This window comes from Eumetopias jubatus, unplaced genomic scaffold, assembly GCF_037043125.1.
Source record: "Eumetopias jubatus isolate StellerSeaLion01/CBP00866 unplaced genomic scaffold, mEumJub1_p1.0 scaffold_17, whole genome shotgun sequence".
NCBI classification, from domain to species: domain Eukaryota; kingdom Metazoa; phylum Chordata; class Mammalia; order Carnivora; family Otariidae; genus Eumetopias; species Eumetopias jubatus.
In genome coordinates, this window is record NW_028274823.1 from 31,266,312 (window position 1) to 31,281,610 (window position 15,299).

Consider the following 15,299-nt stretch of genomic DNA (forward strand, 5'->3'; position numbering starts at 1 on the left):
GGAAAACTGCACTGAGAGGCTACTATTTCAGACACTATCAGCAAGTAAAATTTGCACAGGCATAATAATGTAAACACAACATGAACTATCTCATTTAACCGAATATTACAACTAAATTAGGAAGCTAGAGAACAGTAGTGGTGATGGTGGTTTAAGAACAGTACAGCTTTCTCTCCCACAATAGAGACTCAATATATAATGAAAAAGGAGTGCATTGCACATATATTATTTTGAAACATGGAGATACATAAATGCCAGAAGAAATAGCTTAAGGAGCTGAAAGTGGTTACCTTTAGGGAGGAAACTAGAGAGCAGGGAGATTCACTATATTTTGTTATAAATCCCTTTTTTACTATATGACTTTTAAAACTCGTCTATTTTAAACTGTATGTCTGTTGATAAAATACAAAAAAACAGCAACTGATGAATTTCTTATCTTAAATGTATTGTTCATCATTCAAAAATATATAAATAAAATATTTCCAACTGAAAGGAATAAAAAAAAAATCCTAGGGAAAAAAGTTCTCCCCCCGCCTTTTTTTTTTTGGAAAACCTTCATATTTCCAATACTGAAAGAACACAAACACACAAAATATAGAAGCTTTAAAAATAAAGAAATCTTAAAGCAAATAATTACCACTTGAGTGGACAGAATTCAGTAATTTTAATACTAGAAAGACTGTAGGTCTGATCTTACAAATTCATTAATGATCAGGAGAGTGCAAATAACATTTAATTAAATTTGCTCATTTATCTATTTTGGGAAGTACAATTAACAGCAGTAAAAGAGAGTAGTAATATAAAAGGACACAGATGGATTAAAACATTGCCCAAAACAACCAAACTGGAGAGTGGAAGGAAAGCTAAGTAAAATTATGGGCTTAAAACTACAAAAGAGAAATATAGAGGCTTATTTACCAACATTTTACTGCACATTGTTGCCATATAAGGTAATTTAGGCCAATGCCAAGGTTAAATGAGGAAATATATAAAAACACACACACATATGTATTTGTATACACACATGCATACATGTACATACAAATAATTTTTTCCTTATGAGACTGATAATCCTTATTAAACAAGGATTCGTGAAGGATTACACCCTAAAAACAAAGTACTATTGACACAATCTGACAAGGGTGGTTTTATATTCGCAGTTTTCCTAAGTATAGAAACTCTGTCAAGGATTACCAATAATGGCAAACTGTCCTAAAGGGAGAATTAACTCGGTTATCTACCCTATATTCTTCATCTAGCTATATTTGGATTATCCTCATTGTTCCTGTTCTTTATGCCCAGGCACTGACCACTCAAAATAGTCTTCAAATCCCAACCTCTCCAGCAGGAAGGTGTGGCTAAGCGACGAATTTTCACCAATGGAATATGAGCAGAAGTGGCACATTTAACTTTCAGTAAATATCCTTAAAGGGAAGGAGATGTATTCTCTTCCTCCTTTCTGATGGTTGGAACATGAATGAAACAGCTGGAGCTCCAGTAATTATCTCCGACCATAAAGTGAACTTTGGAAAAGAAGAGAATCCGTGCACAGAAGAGCAGCAACACAACACACCAACCATACCAGTCCTAGTCTGCTCTCGGAATTCCCGACATGAAGAGAAATACATTGCTATGATATTTAAGTGTCTGTTATTTGGCTGCAACCAAATCTAATCCTAATTAGTATAACCTCTATTACTAAGCCCCACTCCTTGTTTTCTTTCTTTCTCTAAACAATCTCCACCTGCTTCTCTGCCAGCCCCTTTTGTTTCCCAAACCTTTACTACAAGTATTCACCAATATCCCACCCTCGGTCTTTTCCACTCTTCTCCTAGGGCAACATTCTGAAAAACAAAACAAAACAACACACACACACACACACACACACACACACACACACACTCTTCTCCTAGGGCAACATTCTGAAAAACAAAACAAAACAACACACACACACACACACACACACACACACACACTCTTCTCCTAGGGCAACATTCTGAAAAACAAAACAAAACAACACACACACACACACACACACACACACACACACACACACAGGTCTTTTATTTGTGCTCTAGTTTTACCTCCAGCTGCCTATGATTTCACTTGTCTAAGACATAACTAAACAGGAACATAAGTGATTTTTAAAACAAAATAGGGGCCCCTGAGTGGCTCAGTCGTTAAGCGTCTGCCTTCGGCTCAGGTCGTGATCCCAGGGTCCTGGGATCGAGCCCCGCGTCGGGCTCCTCGCTCAGCGGGAAGCCTGCTTCTCCCTCTTCCACTCCCCCTGCTTCTGTTCCCTCTCTCACTGTCTCTGTCAAATAAAATAAAATCTTTTTTAAAAATAAATAAATAAATAAATAAATAAAACAAAATAAATACAGTAGTGATGGTAGCAATAGCAGTGGTTGTTGTGACGCTCATCAATAGCTACTATTTACTGGGCTCTTAATATCTGCCACGCACTGTTCCCAGTATAAGAGCTAATCCTGACAACAATTCTATGAAGTAAGGAGTATTATCACCATACCCATTTTAAAAAATGAGGAAACTGAGCCCCAGACAAATTAAATAACTTGCTCAAGACACATAACTAATGTACAAAGAGATCATTCAAACCTAGGCTTTCCAGAACCGACCCTCTTAACCAGAGTACACTAGCACTTTATTCTAAGGATGCCATTACAGCTTCAGACTTTTTAAGTTGTCCTCAGCGACCACACTATAATCATTTACACATCCACCATGGTAATAAATTTTATGCCTCTACATTTTTAGAAACTGTCAAATATCACTTTGCAATCAGTAAATAAGATGAGTGATCGAGCTAGAAAATACTCTTTTGAAGACAAAGGATATGATCATCAAGTAATAAGACTGGTTTTCTTGTATGACTCTACTGGTTCTGAAAGCAGTTTCAAAAGACAAATTCCAAAGAATATTTATTTGCTAAAATAAATGCATGGCCTCAAAAACAATTTAGAAATAAGATTCATTTTTAAGTTTAGTTTTAAAGCACCAGATTTTTTTTAACTACCACTCAAATTATCTAATACCTAAAATTTGTATTAGCATTTGAACTCATTATCTTTCTCCCTAGGCCTATCTGAGCTCCTTTCCCAATGACACCATCAATTACACCACAATATACTTGCTAGGTCAGGCTAAAAACTTTGAGGTATTCTGATTCTTCCAGCTCTTCCAAACTCATGTTTACTGTTCTTCCTCCACAAGAGCTATCAGGTTTTGTTTCCACATTACCCCACCACTGTCCTACTGAAATACTCTCCAAAAACTCTCAGCTTTGTGGTTATCCCACAAAGCTACCAAGACAACCTTTCTCACTGTTTTCATCATATGACTTTCAACAGAAGTACCATCACCTACAGGACCAAATCTACATTCTTCAGCCTAGCCTTCAAAGCCTTTCATTAATTCTTCCTCATTATCACACACATATAAACCTAACAAGTCACATCTCTTTACTGCTCATTATCAGTAAAAATCATACCTTTCATTTGTCCAATACTGTTAACATTCCCTTTTTGTCTCACTCAACTCACATATTGTACTCATTTTTGCTTCTAACTTCTCATTGCTCCTCTCTGTGTGGAATTTTCTTCTGTCCTCTCCAGTCAATCTGTTATTCTATCACTTCCTTTAAGATCCTCCTCTTCCAAATGGATGCATTCCTAGAGACGTATCAACTACCAAAACTTAACCAGGAAGAAAAAGAAAACCTGAACAGACCTATAACCACAAGGAAATTGAAGCAGTCATCAAAAATCTCCCAACAAACAAAAGCCCAGAGCCAGATGGCTTCCCAGGGGAATTCTACCAAACATTTAGAGAAGAATTAATACCTATTCTCCTGAAACTCTTCCAAAAAATAGAAATGGAAGGAAAACTTCCAAACTCGTTTTATGAGGCCACCATTACCTTGATCCCCAAACCAAAGACCCCATCAAAAAGGAGAATTACAGACCAATATCCTTAATGAACATGGATGCAAAAATTCTCACCAAAATACTAGCCAATAGGATCCAACAGTACATTAAAAGGATTATTCACCACGACCAAATGGGATTTATCCCTGGGCTGCAAGGCTGGTTCATCATCTGCAGATCAATCAACGTGATACAATACATTAACAAAAGAAAGAACAAGAATCATATGATCCTCTCAATAGATGCAGAAAGAGCATTTGACAAAGCACAGCATCCTTTCTTGATCAAAACTCTTCAGAGTATAGGGATAAAGGATACATACATCAATATTATAAAGACCACCTATGAAAAACCTACAGCGAATATCATTCTCAATGGGAAAAAACTGAGAGCTTTCCCCTTACTAAGGTCAGGAACGCAGCAGCCACGTCCACTATCACCACTGCTATTCAACATAGTATTAGAAGTCCTAGCCACAGCAATCAGACAACAAAAAGAAATCAAAGGCATCCAAATCGGCAAAGAGGAAGTCAAACTCTCACTCTTTGCAGATGATATGATACTGTATGTGGAAAACCCAAAAGACTCCACCCCAAAACTGCTAGAACTCATACAGGAATTCAGTAAAGTAGCAGGATAGAAAATCAATACACAGAAATCAGTGGCATTCTTATACACCAACAAGATGAGAGAGAGATTAAGGAGTCAATCCCATTTACAATTGCACCCAAAACCCTAAGATACCTAGGAATAAATCCAACCAAAGAGGCAAAGGATCTGTACTCAGAAAACTGTAAAATACTCAGAAAGAAATTGAGGAAGACACAAAGAAATGGAAAAACGTTCCATGCTCATGGATTGGAAGAACAAATACTGTGAAGATGTGAATGCTACCTAGAGCAATCTACACATTCCCATCAAATACAATCCCCATCAAAATACCATCCACTTTTTTCAAAGAAATGGAACAAATAATCCTAAAATTTGTATGGAACCAGAAAAGACCCCCGAATAGCCAGAGGAATGTTGAAAAAGAAAAGCAAAGCTGCTGGCATCACAATTCCAGACTTCCAACTCTATTACAAAGCTGTGATCACCAAGACAGTATGGTACTGGCACAAAAACAGACACATAGATCAATGGAACAGAATCGAGAGCCCAGAAATGGACCCTCAACTCTATGGTCAACTCATCTTTTTTTTTTTTTTTTAAGATTTTATTTATTTATTTGAGAGAGAATGAGAGATAGAGAGCACGAGAGGGAAGAGGGTCAGAGGGAGAAGCAGACTCCCTGCTGAGCAGGGAGCCCGATGGGGGACTCGATCCCGGGACTCCAGGATCATGACCTGAGCCGAAGGCAGTCGCTTAACCAACTGAGCCACCCAGGTGCCCTGGTAAACTCATCTTTGACAAAGCAGGAAAGAATGTCCAATCGAAAAAAGACAGTCTCTTCAACAAATGGTGTTGGGAAAATTGGACAGCCACATGCAGAAGAATGAAACTGGACCATTTCCTTACACCACACACAAAAAGAGACTCCAAATGGTTGAAACACCTAAACATGAGACAGGAGTCCATCAAAATCCTAAAGGAGAACACACGCAGCAACATCTTCGACCTCAGCCACAGCAACTTCTTCCTAGAAACATCACCAAAGGCAAGGGAAGCCAGGGCAAAAATGAACTATTGGGACCTCATCAAGATAAAAAGCTTTTGCACAGCAAAAGAAACAGTCCACAAAACCAAAAGACAACCGACAGAATGGAGAAGATATTTGCAAATGACATATCAGATAAAGGGCTAGTATCCAAAATCTATAAAGAACTTATCAAACTCAGCACCCAAAGAACAAACAATCCAATCAAGAAACGGGCAGAAGACATGAACAGACATTTTTCCAAAGAAGACATCCAAATGGCCAACAGACACATGAAGAAGTGCTCAACATCGCTCAGCATCAGGGAAATCGAAATCAAAACCTCAATGAGATACCACACCAGTCAGAATGGCTAGAATTAACAAGTCAGGAAACGACAGATGTTGGCGGGGATGCGGAGAAAGGGGAACCCTCCTACACTGTCGATGGGAATGCAAGCTGGTGCAACCACTCTGGAAAACAGTATGGAGGTTCCTCAAACAGTTGAAAATAGAGCTACCATACGATCCAGCAACTGCACTACTGGGTATTTACCCCAAAGATACAAATGTAGGGATCCGAAGGGGTACGTGCACCCCAATGTTTATAGCAGCAATGTCCACAATAGCCAAACTGTGGAAAGAGCCAAGATGTCCATCACCAGATGAATGGATAAAGAAGAGGTGGTATATATACACAATGGAATATTATGCAGCCATCAAAAGGAATGAGATCTTGCCATTTGCAACGACATGGATGGAACTGGAGGGTGTTATGCTGAGTGAAATAAGTCAATCAAAGACATGTATCATTTGACATCACTGATATGAGGAATTCTTAATCTCAGGAAACAAACTGAGGGTTGCTGGGGTGGGGTTGGGGTGGGAGGGATGGGGTGGCTGGGTGATGGACATTGGGGAGGGTCTGTGCTATGGTGAGCGCTGTGAATTCTGCAAGACTGTTGGGTCGCAGATCTGTACCTCTGAGACAAATAATGCAGGATACATTAAGAAAAAAAAAAGATAGCAGGAGGGAGGAATGAAGGTGGGGGAAATCGGAGGGGGTGACGAACCATGAGAGACGATGGACTCTGAAAAACAAACTGAGGGTTCTGGGGGAGGGGGGGAATGAGTTAGCCTGGTGATGGGTATTAAAGAGGGCACGTTCTGCGTGGAGCACTGGGTGTTATGCACAAACAATGAATCATGGAACACTACATCAAAAACTAATGAGGTATGGTGATTAACATAGCAATAAAAAATTTAAAGAAAATAAAAAGATCCTCCTCTTCCTTGAGGCCCAAATAACCTCACAGATACTGCTCTATTTTGTATTCCTCAACACAAGGATCATCCAGTAGCAGAACTAGAAGAATCTCAAAGACCGACCGGACTAGGTCTTCTTCTGTGTATGAGTGATTTTCTAAGGAAAAGGTTAACTTTCATCAGATAGTTGTGTCAAGTACCTCAGAAAGTTTGTTGGACAGCTGCCACAATGAAAGCCCAGAGATATCCTACAACTTGCCCTGCTTTTCAGTTTGGCAATGGTAAAGCAGTATTTGAACCTATCTTCTAATTTCCCACCCAAAATGAATACAAATTTAAAGATCATTGCCCAGAATATATAATTCATGCTAGTTCTAGAAATTATGCTAGACACTATTCATAAACATGTTACTTTTTTTCAATCAGGATACAAAATTTATAAACAATAGCAAGAGATTCCAATTTAAGTGTGTCTGTGTTACATTTAAAAAAATACACAGAAAACAGAAAGGAAGGAAATAATCCAAAATGTTAATAGTTACTTCCAAATGGTGAAAATACAGGTATATTTTCCAAATCCTCTGTAATGAGCACGTATTGAATATATAATAATATTAATAAGAAATACTTACAAAATTAAAACTGTGTAACATTTTAGAGTCAAAGATAAATTCCTTGGCTGTGAACTTAAGTGTCAGAAGCAAAGAAAAGTTTCAGGCTACCCAAGGAAACAAACAAGAAGCACAATACAAAAAAAGAAACACTATGGCAAGCAGGGAAAGAAAAGCAATGTCACATTAACAACAGTGGTGGCAGAAACCAAGAGATACATGGCTCATGGGGCTTGTCAACTCCAGTACTTAATAAATCATTGGTTCTCACACTAGAAGAGTCAAGAGGCCAAAAAGGTCACTGGAAACTGTATTGAAAGATGGTCACACTGAGTTTGAAACTGTTATCTGGGATGGTTGCAGAGAATTACCAACCACATAAACAAATCAAGGCTATTTATTTTCCTCTGGGTCTTTTCCTAAAATGAAATGTGAAATGAAAGCACAAAAGGTCTGAAAAGATTCACAGAATAAAGAAGTTTAGAGCCATATATAGCCTAATAAATTCATTTTTCCTAGTGCTAGGTTTTTAATTCCAGTCCAAAATCCCTTATCCAAAACTCTTGGGGTCAGAGAGGCTTCGGAACTCACAAATTCATGTATGAGTTTGTGTTCCTCTCTTAGACTGTGCCTTTCAGTCAGTTTCTTCCCGCCAGCTACCCACCCCATTTCCAAATCATTCTTGTTACCTTTTCCCTCTGATCTTTGTAAACAAGCAGGATTGCTATCATTATCCCTATTTTACAGATAATAAGAAAACACAAACTGGACTACTGGTATAAATTTGAGAGCTTAGGATTTAAATCAAAATGCTTCTCTTCGTTCTTAAAAACTCTTCTGGTATTCCATGGCAAAGAACTTGAAACAGCCCAACTACAAGCCAATATTAAAATTACGTATATTCTTTCCTAAGAAGCAAATCTCCTATTAAGGAGTGCCACATACCTTTTCCCCTATTTTTGCCTCTGTGACAAATTAAATGGTCAGGAGCTGTCACAAATCAATACCATTATATTCACAGGTTAACCTGTGTTATCTGGGAACCTCACAACACTAAACACCAGACCCTGCTGTTTCCAACAGTGCTTCTCTGCTTTTCTATTTTTATCCCTAGCCTGAAAACAGCTATGTTTGACATAAAAAGAAAAAAAAAGATACAAGAGGGACAACAAATATTAATAAAACTGAAGAGTGAATTTGAAGAATGGAAAGCTATATAGAAGACTAGCATAAGACAAGTGAAAAATGCACACCACAGACTGGGAGCAACTGGTCTATGTTTTATTGAGAGAGGAGAAAACCCTCTTCAAATGCAGGCTTATAGCTTGCTGAGCAACACCCTATAACTTCTCTTCTACCTAAAGCTCTGACAACTGGAATTTCTCTGTAATTCAATAAACTCTTATGAGTTACATGGGCTTCATCCATCCTGCTGGGCTCATTAACGGGGAACTCTAAATGTTTTCTCCACTAGCTAAGAGCACATTTTCTGGTGGGTGGCACAGTAGAAGGAGGGTTCTCTTTCAAGATATGAATATCCTAATTCCATTTCTTCTCACTTCCCCTATGAGTAGGAAATCTGCAACAAATACAGTTCAACAACTAAAAGAAATGTCTAAATTATAACTCTGGTTAGTGGTTGTCAAAGATCATCCTAAAGTGTGAGAGCTAGTATATTTATACAGGGTTACAATTAAAAGTCTATACTTTTACTTCTGGCAATAATTCATTTAATTCTTTTATGTCTAATGAGTGCATGAGTGCTACATCAACAACATACCAGTTTTATTATTCATTCTGGTGAGCTATTTTCTGAGCAGTTAGCTTATGGAGCTAATGAGGACAGGGTCATAGATTCAAACACGCTGGCAATGAGCTTTGCCGTGTTTCAGGGTTCCATGGTCACAGTCACCAACCTTAACCTTGGCTAACAACAACAAAAAAAACCCACAAAAATAAAAAAACAAAACAACAACAAAAAAAGCTCATCATGTGAAGCATTAAGGGAATGAATACAGATGTACTACCAAAATCAATGACTATCAGAAAAGTGTAATAAAAATTTTTAAAGAAATAATAACATAATCTACCTTTTGCTAAGCCTGGTTAGTATGTGCCTAGTTCAAATAATCTCTAATCTTTTCAGTCATATGGAGTTGGTATTACTATCCCTGTTTGACAGATGATAAGAAAATGAACTCAGAATGATAATACAAACTGAAGTCATAAATTACTATTAAGTAGTGGAGCCTGGATTCAAAACTTGATCTAACTCCAAAGCTTAGGTTATTTCCACAATACCATACAGTCTCTTGAGAGTGTGCCTTAGGGACATAGGACAATCAACAAAATGTTTTTATTCAGAACTATTCAGCACAGTCATTACTAACTGAGCATATCTACTACATACACTTAGATGCTACAGCTGAGAATGAGTCTACCTTCCAAAACTTCTCTAAGTAAAAAAAAGCCAAAGAACAAGTGTTTAAAACAAAGGAGAAAAACATATTATATAGCACACAAAGTAAATTTTAATGAAGTGACTTTTGTCATAGCTTTGTATAAAAGTCTACAGTGAAAAAATAGTTATCTTGCTGATTCGTAACTAAAAGTAAGAATGAGGGGTGCCCGTGTGGCAGTCCTACTCTTGGTTTCAGCTCAGGTCGTGATTTCAGGGTTGTGAGATGGAGCCCTATGTCAGGCTCCGTGCTGAACATGGTGGAGCCTGCTTAAGATTCTCTCTTGCAAATAAATAAATCTTTAATAAATAAATAAATAAAAGAATGAAATTGGCAAGGCAGAGCCAGAGGATACCACATCAAAGAAAGTGAAGGAAACATTTCCTAAGTATCTGAGTCTGCAGATATCTTCTAGTCAACACCCATTTGTAGGAACTAAAAATAAACATTTCAATTCTTAAACCTAAGATTTTGCTTTGAACAACAAATCAGTTTTCTCTATCAGACTTTCCTTCTTGGTTTCTCTAAACTCTCACTCCTTGCAAATGCACATACACAAATGTCACCAAGAGTTTCACCCTCAAAAAATGAGGTCACCAAGCCTTCTGGAACCTACCCACTAAGCTAACTTTTAGAGTTGAATAGCCTAACTTAAAAAAAAAAGGCAGGGGTGAGGGGAAAGACAAAAAATGCTCTACAAAACTCTGTCCTAGTCAATAGTTAATATCTAAATCATAAACATAGATAATTACTCTACTACAAGTTACAATGTGCAGACAGAAAACCACATTCTTATTACAGGTTACAAGTAAAGCACCAGTCCAAAGCACATCCTGCCAACCTTTTCACAACAGCATCTGGAAACCTCTAAAAGTAAAAAATGACATAATATAATCTTTACATAAAGTGCAATTGCTAAAAAACACCCTGCAATCTGAGTACTTCTATTTACAGTATTTTTGGGTTTAAGACAGCTACCTCATTTTACAGGGGAAAAAAAAAAGCTCTCAAGAAATACATAATCTAAAATTATCATTTCTGATCATCATCATAGTCAACAATTACAATAGCAATAAAACAATGAGAACTTACTCCAGGTACTAAGCTCCTTATACTCAATCTCATTTAATCCTTATAGACACCTTGTGAGGTAAATATTATATCTATTTTAAAGACTAGTAAACAGGCTTAGAGAGGTCAACCAATCTGCCAAAAGTCAAAGCAGAAGTCATAGGACCAGAAGTTGAACTCAATTTGTTCAATTTTGTACATTCAACTAATTCACTATACCGCCATCCTGTTTTTTGAACCGCATTCAGGCATTTTTCAACCAGTGATTTCAGTATAAATATACTGAATTCAGTATAAATATACTGAATTAGGATTACCTAATTACTATACCTCCAAACCCATAAAAAATTGATTGTAAAATCCCATTCTCAATAAGGGGGAAATAAGACAAAAAGCCACCTGCTTGGAGTCTCAGATCTTAACTGTCAGAAGACTAGGATAGGGGCTATTTATATTCTGAATTCTAACTATGAGGAAACAGAGTTCTAGCACATATACCTAGGAGACAGGTGAAGGTAAACCCAATATTTCAGCTAGTATGCACACAAGGTTAGTGGGATTGTGTTAGAGCTAGATTTAGCACCAGTAGTATCTGAAAAGGGGAAAAAAACACAAGACCTGCTGGAGACAGGCATTAGGTTAGCACAACTGAGGAACATTAAGTGCTGAGATACTTGTACTTGTGTAATGAAGGAAGGTTGTAACAGAGCAAAAGGGGTAGACAGGTGGGTATGTTAGGGGAAGGGAAGTGTCCAAATTCTGGGGGACCTTAAAATCCAGATGAAGTTTAAAATTGACTCCACAGGTGCTAGAGCCTTAATGTCACCTCTTCAACAGGAACATGGCTTAAGAATGTTTGTATGGCTTGTATTCCTTTCCTGAGACACTTCCACCTATTTATTAACTCATTTCATTTTCACAAAGACCGTGGTCATATTTATAATCGAGTTCATAAAGACGGAAATGCGGTTTTAAACTACAACTGACCTACACTCAAGACAGGATAGTGAGATTGTATCTGATACACGCTTTCTCACATATATCACATCTGTTGAACTCCCCAACACTGGAAGGCAGGCAGGCCAAAGACTATTATCCCCATTTTTCAAATACAGAAACCGAGGCTGCAGTAAACGGGCTACAAAAGATCACCAGCCCAGCAAGTGGCAGACCTGAGACTCCTAGGACATTAGACTCCAAATCCTATGCTTCTTCCCTTTCTCAACTCTGAGAGGCGGCTTTATTGATAAAGAAAACTTTTAATCATCGGACTTGGGGTTTTCCGAGGGCCGCCCAAGAAAACCAGGAAGTACATCCTCCCGTACGGACAGCTCACTCCCAACCCACAGCCCATAGCCCGGGGCTCCGGGCCAGCCGAGCGGACTCACTCGAAAGGCTCGCAGCCGGGAAATCGCCAGCCGCCCCGGGGTCTTCTCGGGGCGGCCTCGGTGGCCTACAGCCCCATACCCTGGGGGTGGGGGGGGGGTCCCTCCACGGACCCGCTCAGTACCTGTTGAAACCCGGGGAAGAAATGTCCTCTCCACACAAAGTACTTGGGAAGAGGGCCCAAGGCGGGCATGCAGCCCCTCAAGACAGCAAAAGGGCCTCGAAGGAACCCCGCAACCCAGGGCCCGCAGGGTCGAAGGGCGGCAGCTTCCCAGTAACCTCCGCCCCAGGCGGAGACCCGCCCCTCGCGTCACGTGAGGGAAAAGAAATACCGGTAACAAACAAAAGGGGAAAGGAAGTCTTGTCCAAAGTGGGGAGAAGTGGGAGCGACCAGCCCCGGCTGGGGCTGTGGAGGGAGGGACAAGGACGCGGGATTGCTAGTTACCGGGGACGCCGTCGCTCTCTGCTTCCGCCGCCTCCTCGAAGCTCTTGCTCTTCCGCTCGCGCCGCTGGGGCGCGCGCCAGGCCTAGACTCCGCCCCCCCTTCGCGCCGCGGGGCCTTCTGGGGACTGTAGTCCCTCCAGGTCGGTACTGCGTGGGCTGCTTCCCGGTCACGTGGGGGAGGGCCGGCAAAAACTGCGAGGATGGGAAGACGTTTGCGCCCTTGTCTGCGCACCCTCCCCGCTTCCTCTCAGCTATAAAGGTGCTCAGACCGCCTCTCATCCCGCTCGGTCACACCATCCCTCCTTTTCCCTTCACAGCCAAGTTTTTTGAAAAAGGCAATCTAACTCGTGTCCGCTTCTTGCTGCGTGCTCTGCCCTGCAGGTTCTGCCCCCCCGAAAATGCCCTTGTTGCCAATCATTATCCTCATTGCCAGACTCACAGGAGGAATTCTCAGGTATTCTAACTTAACCTCTAGGCACCATTTGAGGCTGTTGGACATTCTTTATCACTTACTTTCTATGTTACTACCTGAATTTTCCTTCTTCTCAGGCCATCCTCAATCTCCTTCAAGATTTCTTTTTCTAACCCATCTCTTAAACATTAGTGTTTTCCAGAGTTCTTGGCGATGGAATGAAGGTTGGGGGGGTGGGGGGGGCTGAGTGCCACATTTGTATTCCCAACTTCATAGAGGCCCCCTCCTCATCCATGTCCCACAGGCATCTCAAATGTAGCAATTTGACAAGGAAACAACCCTCTACCCCCCCATTCACTAATAGTCACTCCAACCTCCAACCTAGATTCCTCCTTACCTCATTTCCTCTTCCACCCATGCCCAAATGGTCACCGAATCTTGAGTCTTTTTCCCAAGTATCTCTTGAATCTGTTCTCTCTTCACACCCAGTGCCAGTGATTTAACTCAGACCTGCATCATTTCTTGCATTGGCTTCCTTACAGGTCTCAGCACCTCAGCACCTCTGTTTAAGTCCTCCCCACTGCCATCTGGCCCATTTGTGCAAATGGCAAATTTAATCATGTCATACTTTTGGTAATATCCTTTAAAGAATTCACTCGATTGGATTTGGGGAGAGGTGTGGAGGTGAATCCCTTAGGCAGCTTTTACAAAACAAGAATGCCAGCCCCACTACGCCCCCCACCATCCCCATCCCATATTATGGTTAGGAGGTTCAGAGAAGGGAGACTTATTTTAGGGTAGGTGGGCATAGGCAAATTTTAAAGTTTCCCCAGGTGTTTGACTCTTTTAACAAGGATTTTTTTTTTATTGCCTACTGTACACTAGGCATTGTGCTGGGGGCTGAGAAAAGACTAGTGAACGAGACAATCCTTGCCCTTATGGAGTTTACATTCTCTTGAAAGAGACAGATATTAATCAAATGATTACATACTAAAAAACAAAACCAACAATACTAAACAAAGCTCACAATTACCAGCTCTGATAAGAATTTTGCAGGAAAAGCAACCAGTCCCTTTCCCTTCCCCTCTGCCACCGCCTCCAGCCCAGGGTGGGAATCAGCTGTCAAACTAAACCCGTCAGGAGCTAATCTCCTCCCACTCCCTCCCACATACGTCTAGACTTACTAGACTCCTGGATTGCACTTGCTCTCTCACCTTTGCAAAAGCTGTTCCTCTGTTCCGAAAACCCTTCCCCTTCTCCCTTTACTAGTTTCTATCCTGTCTAATTCTCCTCTGTTGGACTAAAAACAAACCCAATAGAACACCAGCACATGGAAGGATTTTCTAAGGATTGTGCTGAGTCAGCTGATAACTCCCAGGCAAGCAGAGGGGAGGTTGAATGTGGGCTACTGGGAGCAGGGCTACATTAGCCAGTTTAGAAGCACAGGGCCTGAGCCAACATACCCATCCTTCACAACACAGATCAAGTGTTGCCTCCTCCAGGAAGGCTTTGCTGAGCTCCCCCAAGAAAAACTACTGCCTCTTTCCTGGGTATTCATTGCACCCATGCCGACCTCTCTTCCAGTAAAATGCTACGCCCAGATCGCACCAGGTTTGAAGAGCCAACTGTTAAATACTAAGGAATTTTGCAAGTCAGTTTCTAAACCATTGGCAGCTTGAAATCAGCTGTGATGGGAGTATTTACGCCACCAAATAAGCAAATGACAAATCATGGCCTTTGGGGGGTTTTTTGGAGAGTCAGTTTGCCAGCACATCACTGCCTTTATCATCTCATGCATCTCTACATTGTTATATGGTGATGAATCCCCTATTAGATGAATTCCTTGTAACAAATTCATTTAGCAAATATTTATTGTTATTTATTACTATGCACCAGAGATGCTGAAGGGATATACAGTGGAGAACAAAAAAGCATGGTCCCTACTGTGAAGGAGCTTGCAATCTAGCAGATAAGACAGAAAATGTACAAAGACTTTGATACCTACAAATTGAGCTGGGCTGCTTTGTGACAGAGCATCCTGGCAATGAAGGGTACTAGACAGAGAACA

At 40.3% G+C, this 15,299-nt stretch overlaps 1 protein-coding gene across 5 annotated transcripts in view; it reads right to left on the reverse strand.

Moving 5' to 3' along the window:
• R3HCC1L (R3H domain and coiled-coil containing 1 like) overlaps positions 1–12,902 on the reverse strand; it is a 96,298-nt gene extending 83,396 nt beyond the window's left edge. For 2 of the 5 annotated variants that reach the window (XM_028098528.2, XM_028098533.2), the window contains exon 1: positions 12,821–12,902. Coding sequence is in view for 1 of the 5 variants with exons in the window: in XM_028098534.2 (XP_027954335.1) it covers positions 12,500–12,568 (69 nt within the window). In the remaining 4 variants the exon portion in view is untranslated. Of the gene's footprint in view, positions 1–12,377; positions 12,452–12,499; positions 12,777–12,820 lie in introns of those variants that run through there. The other 3 variants (XM_028098531.2, XM_028098534.2, XM_088020139.1) reach the window with 3 other exon arrangements.
• Between the last annotated feature and the right edge of the window lie 2,397 nt (positions 12,903–15,299).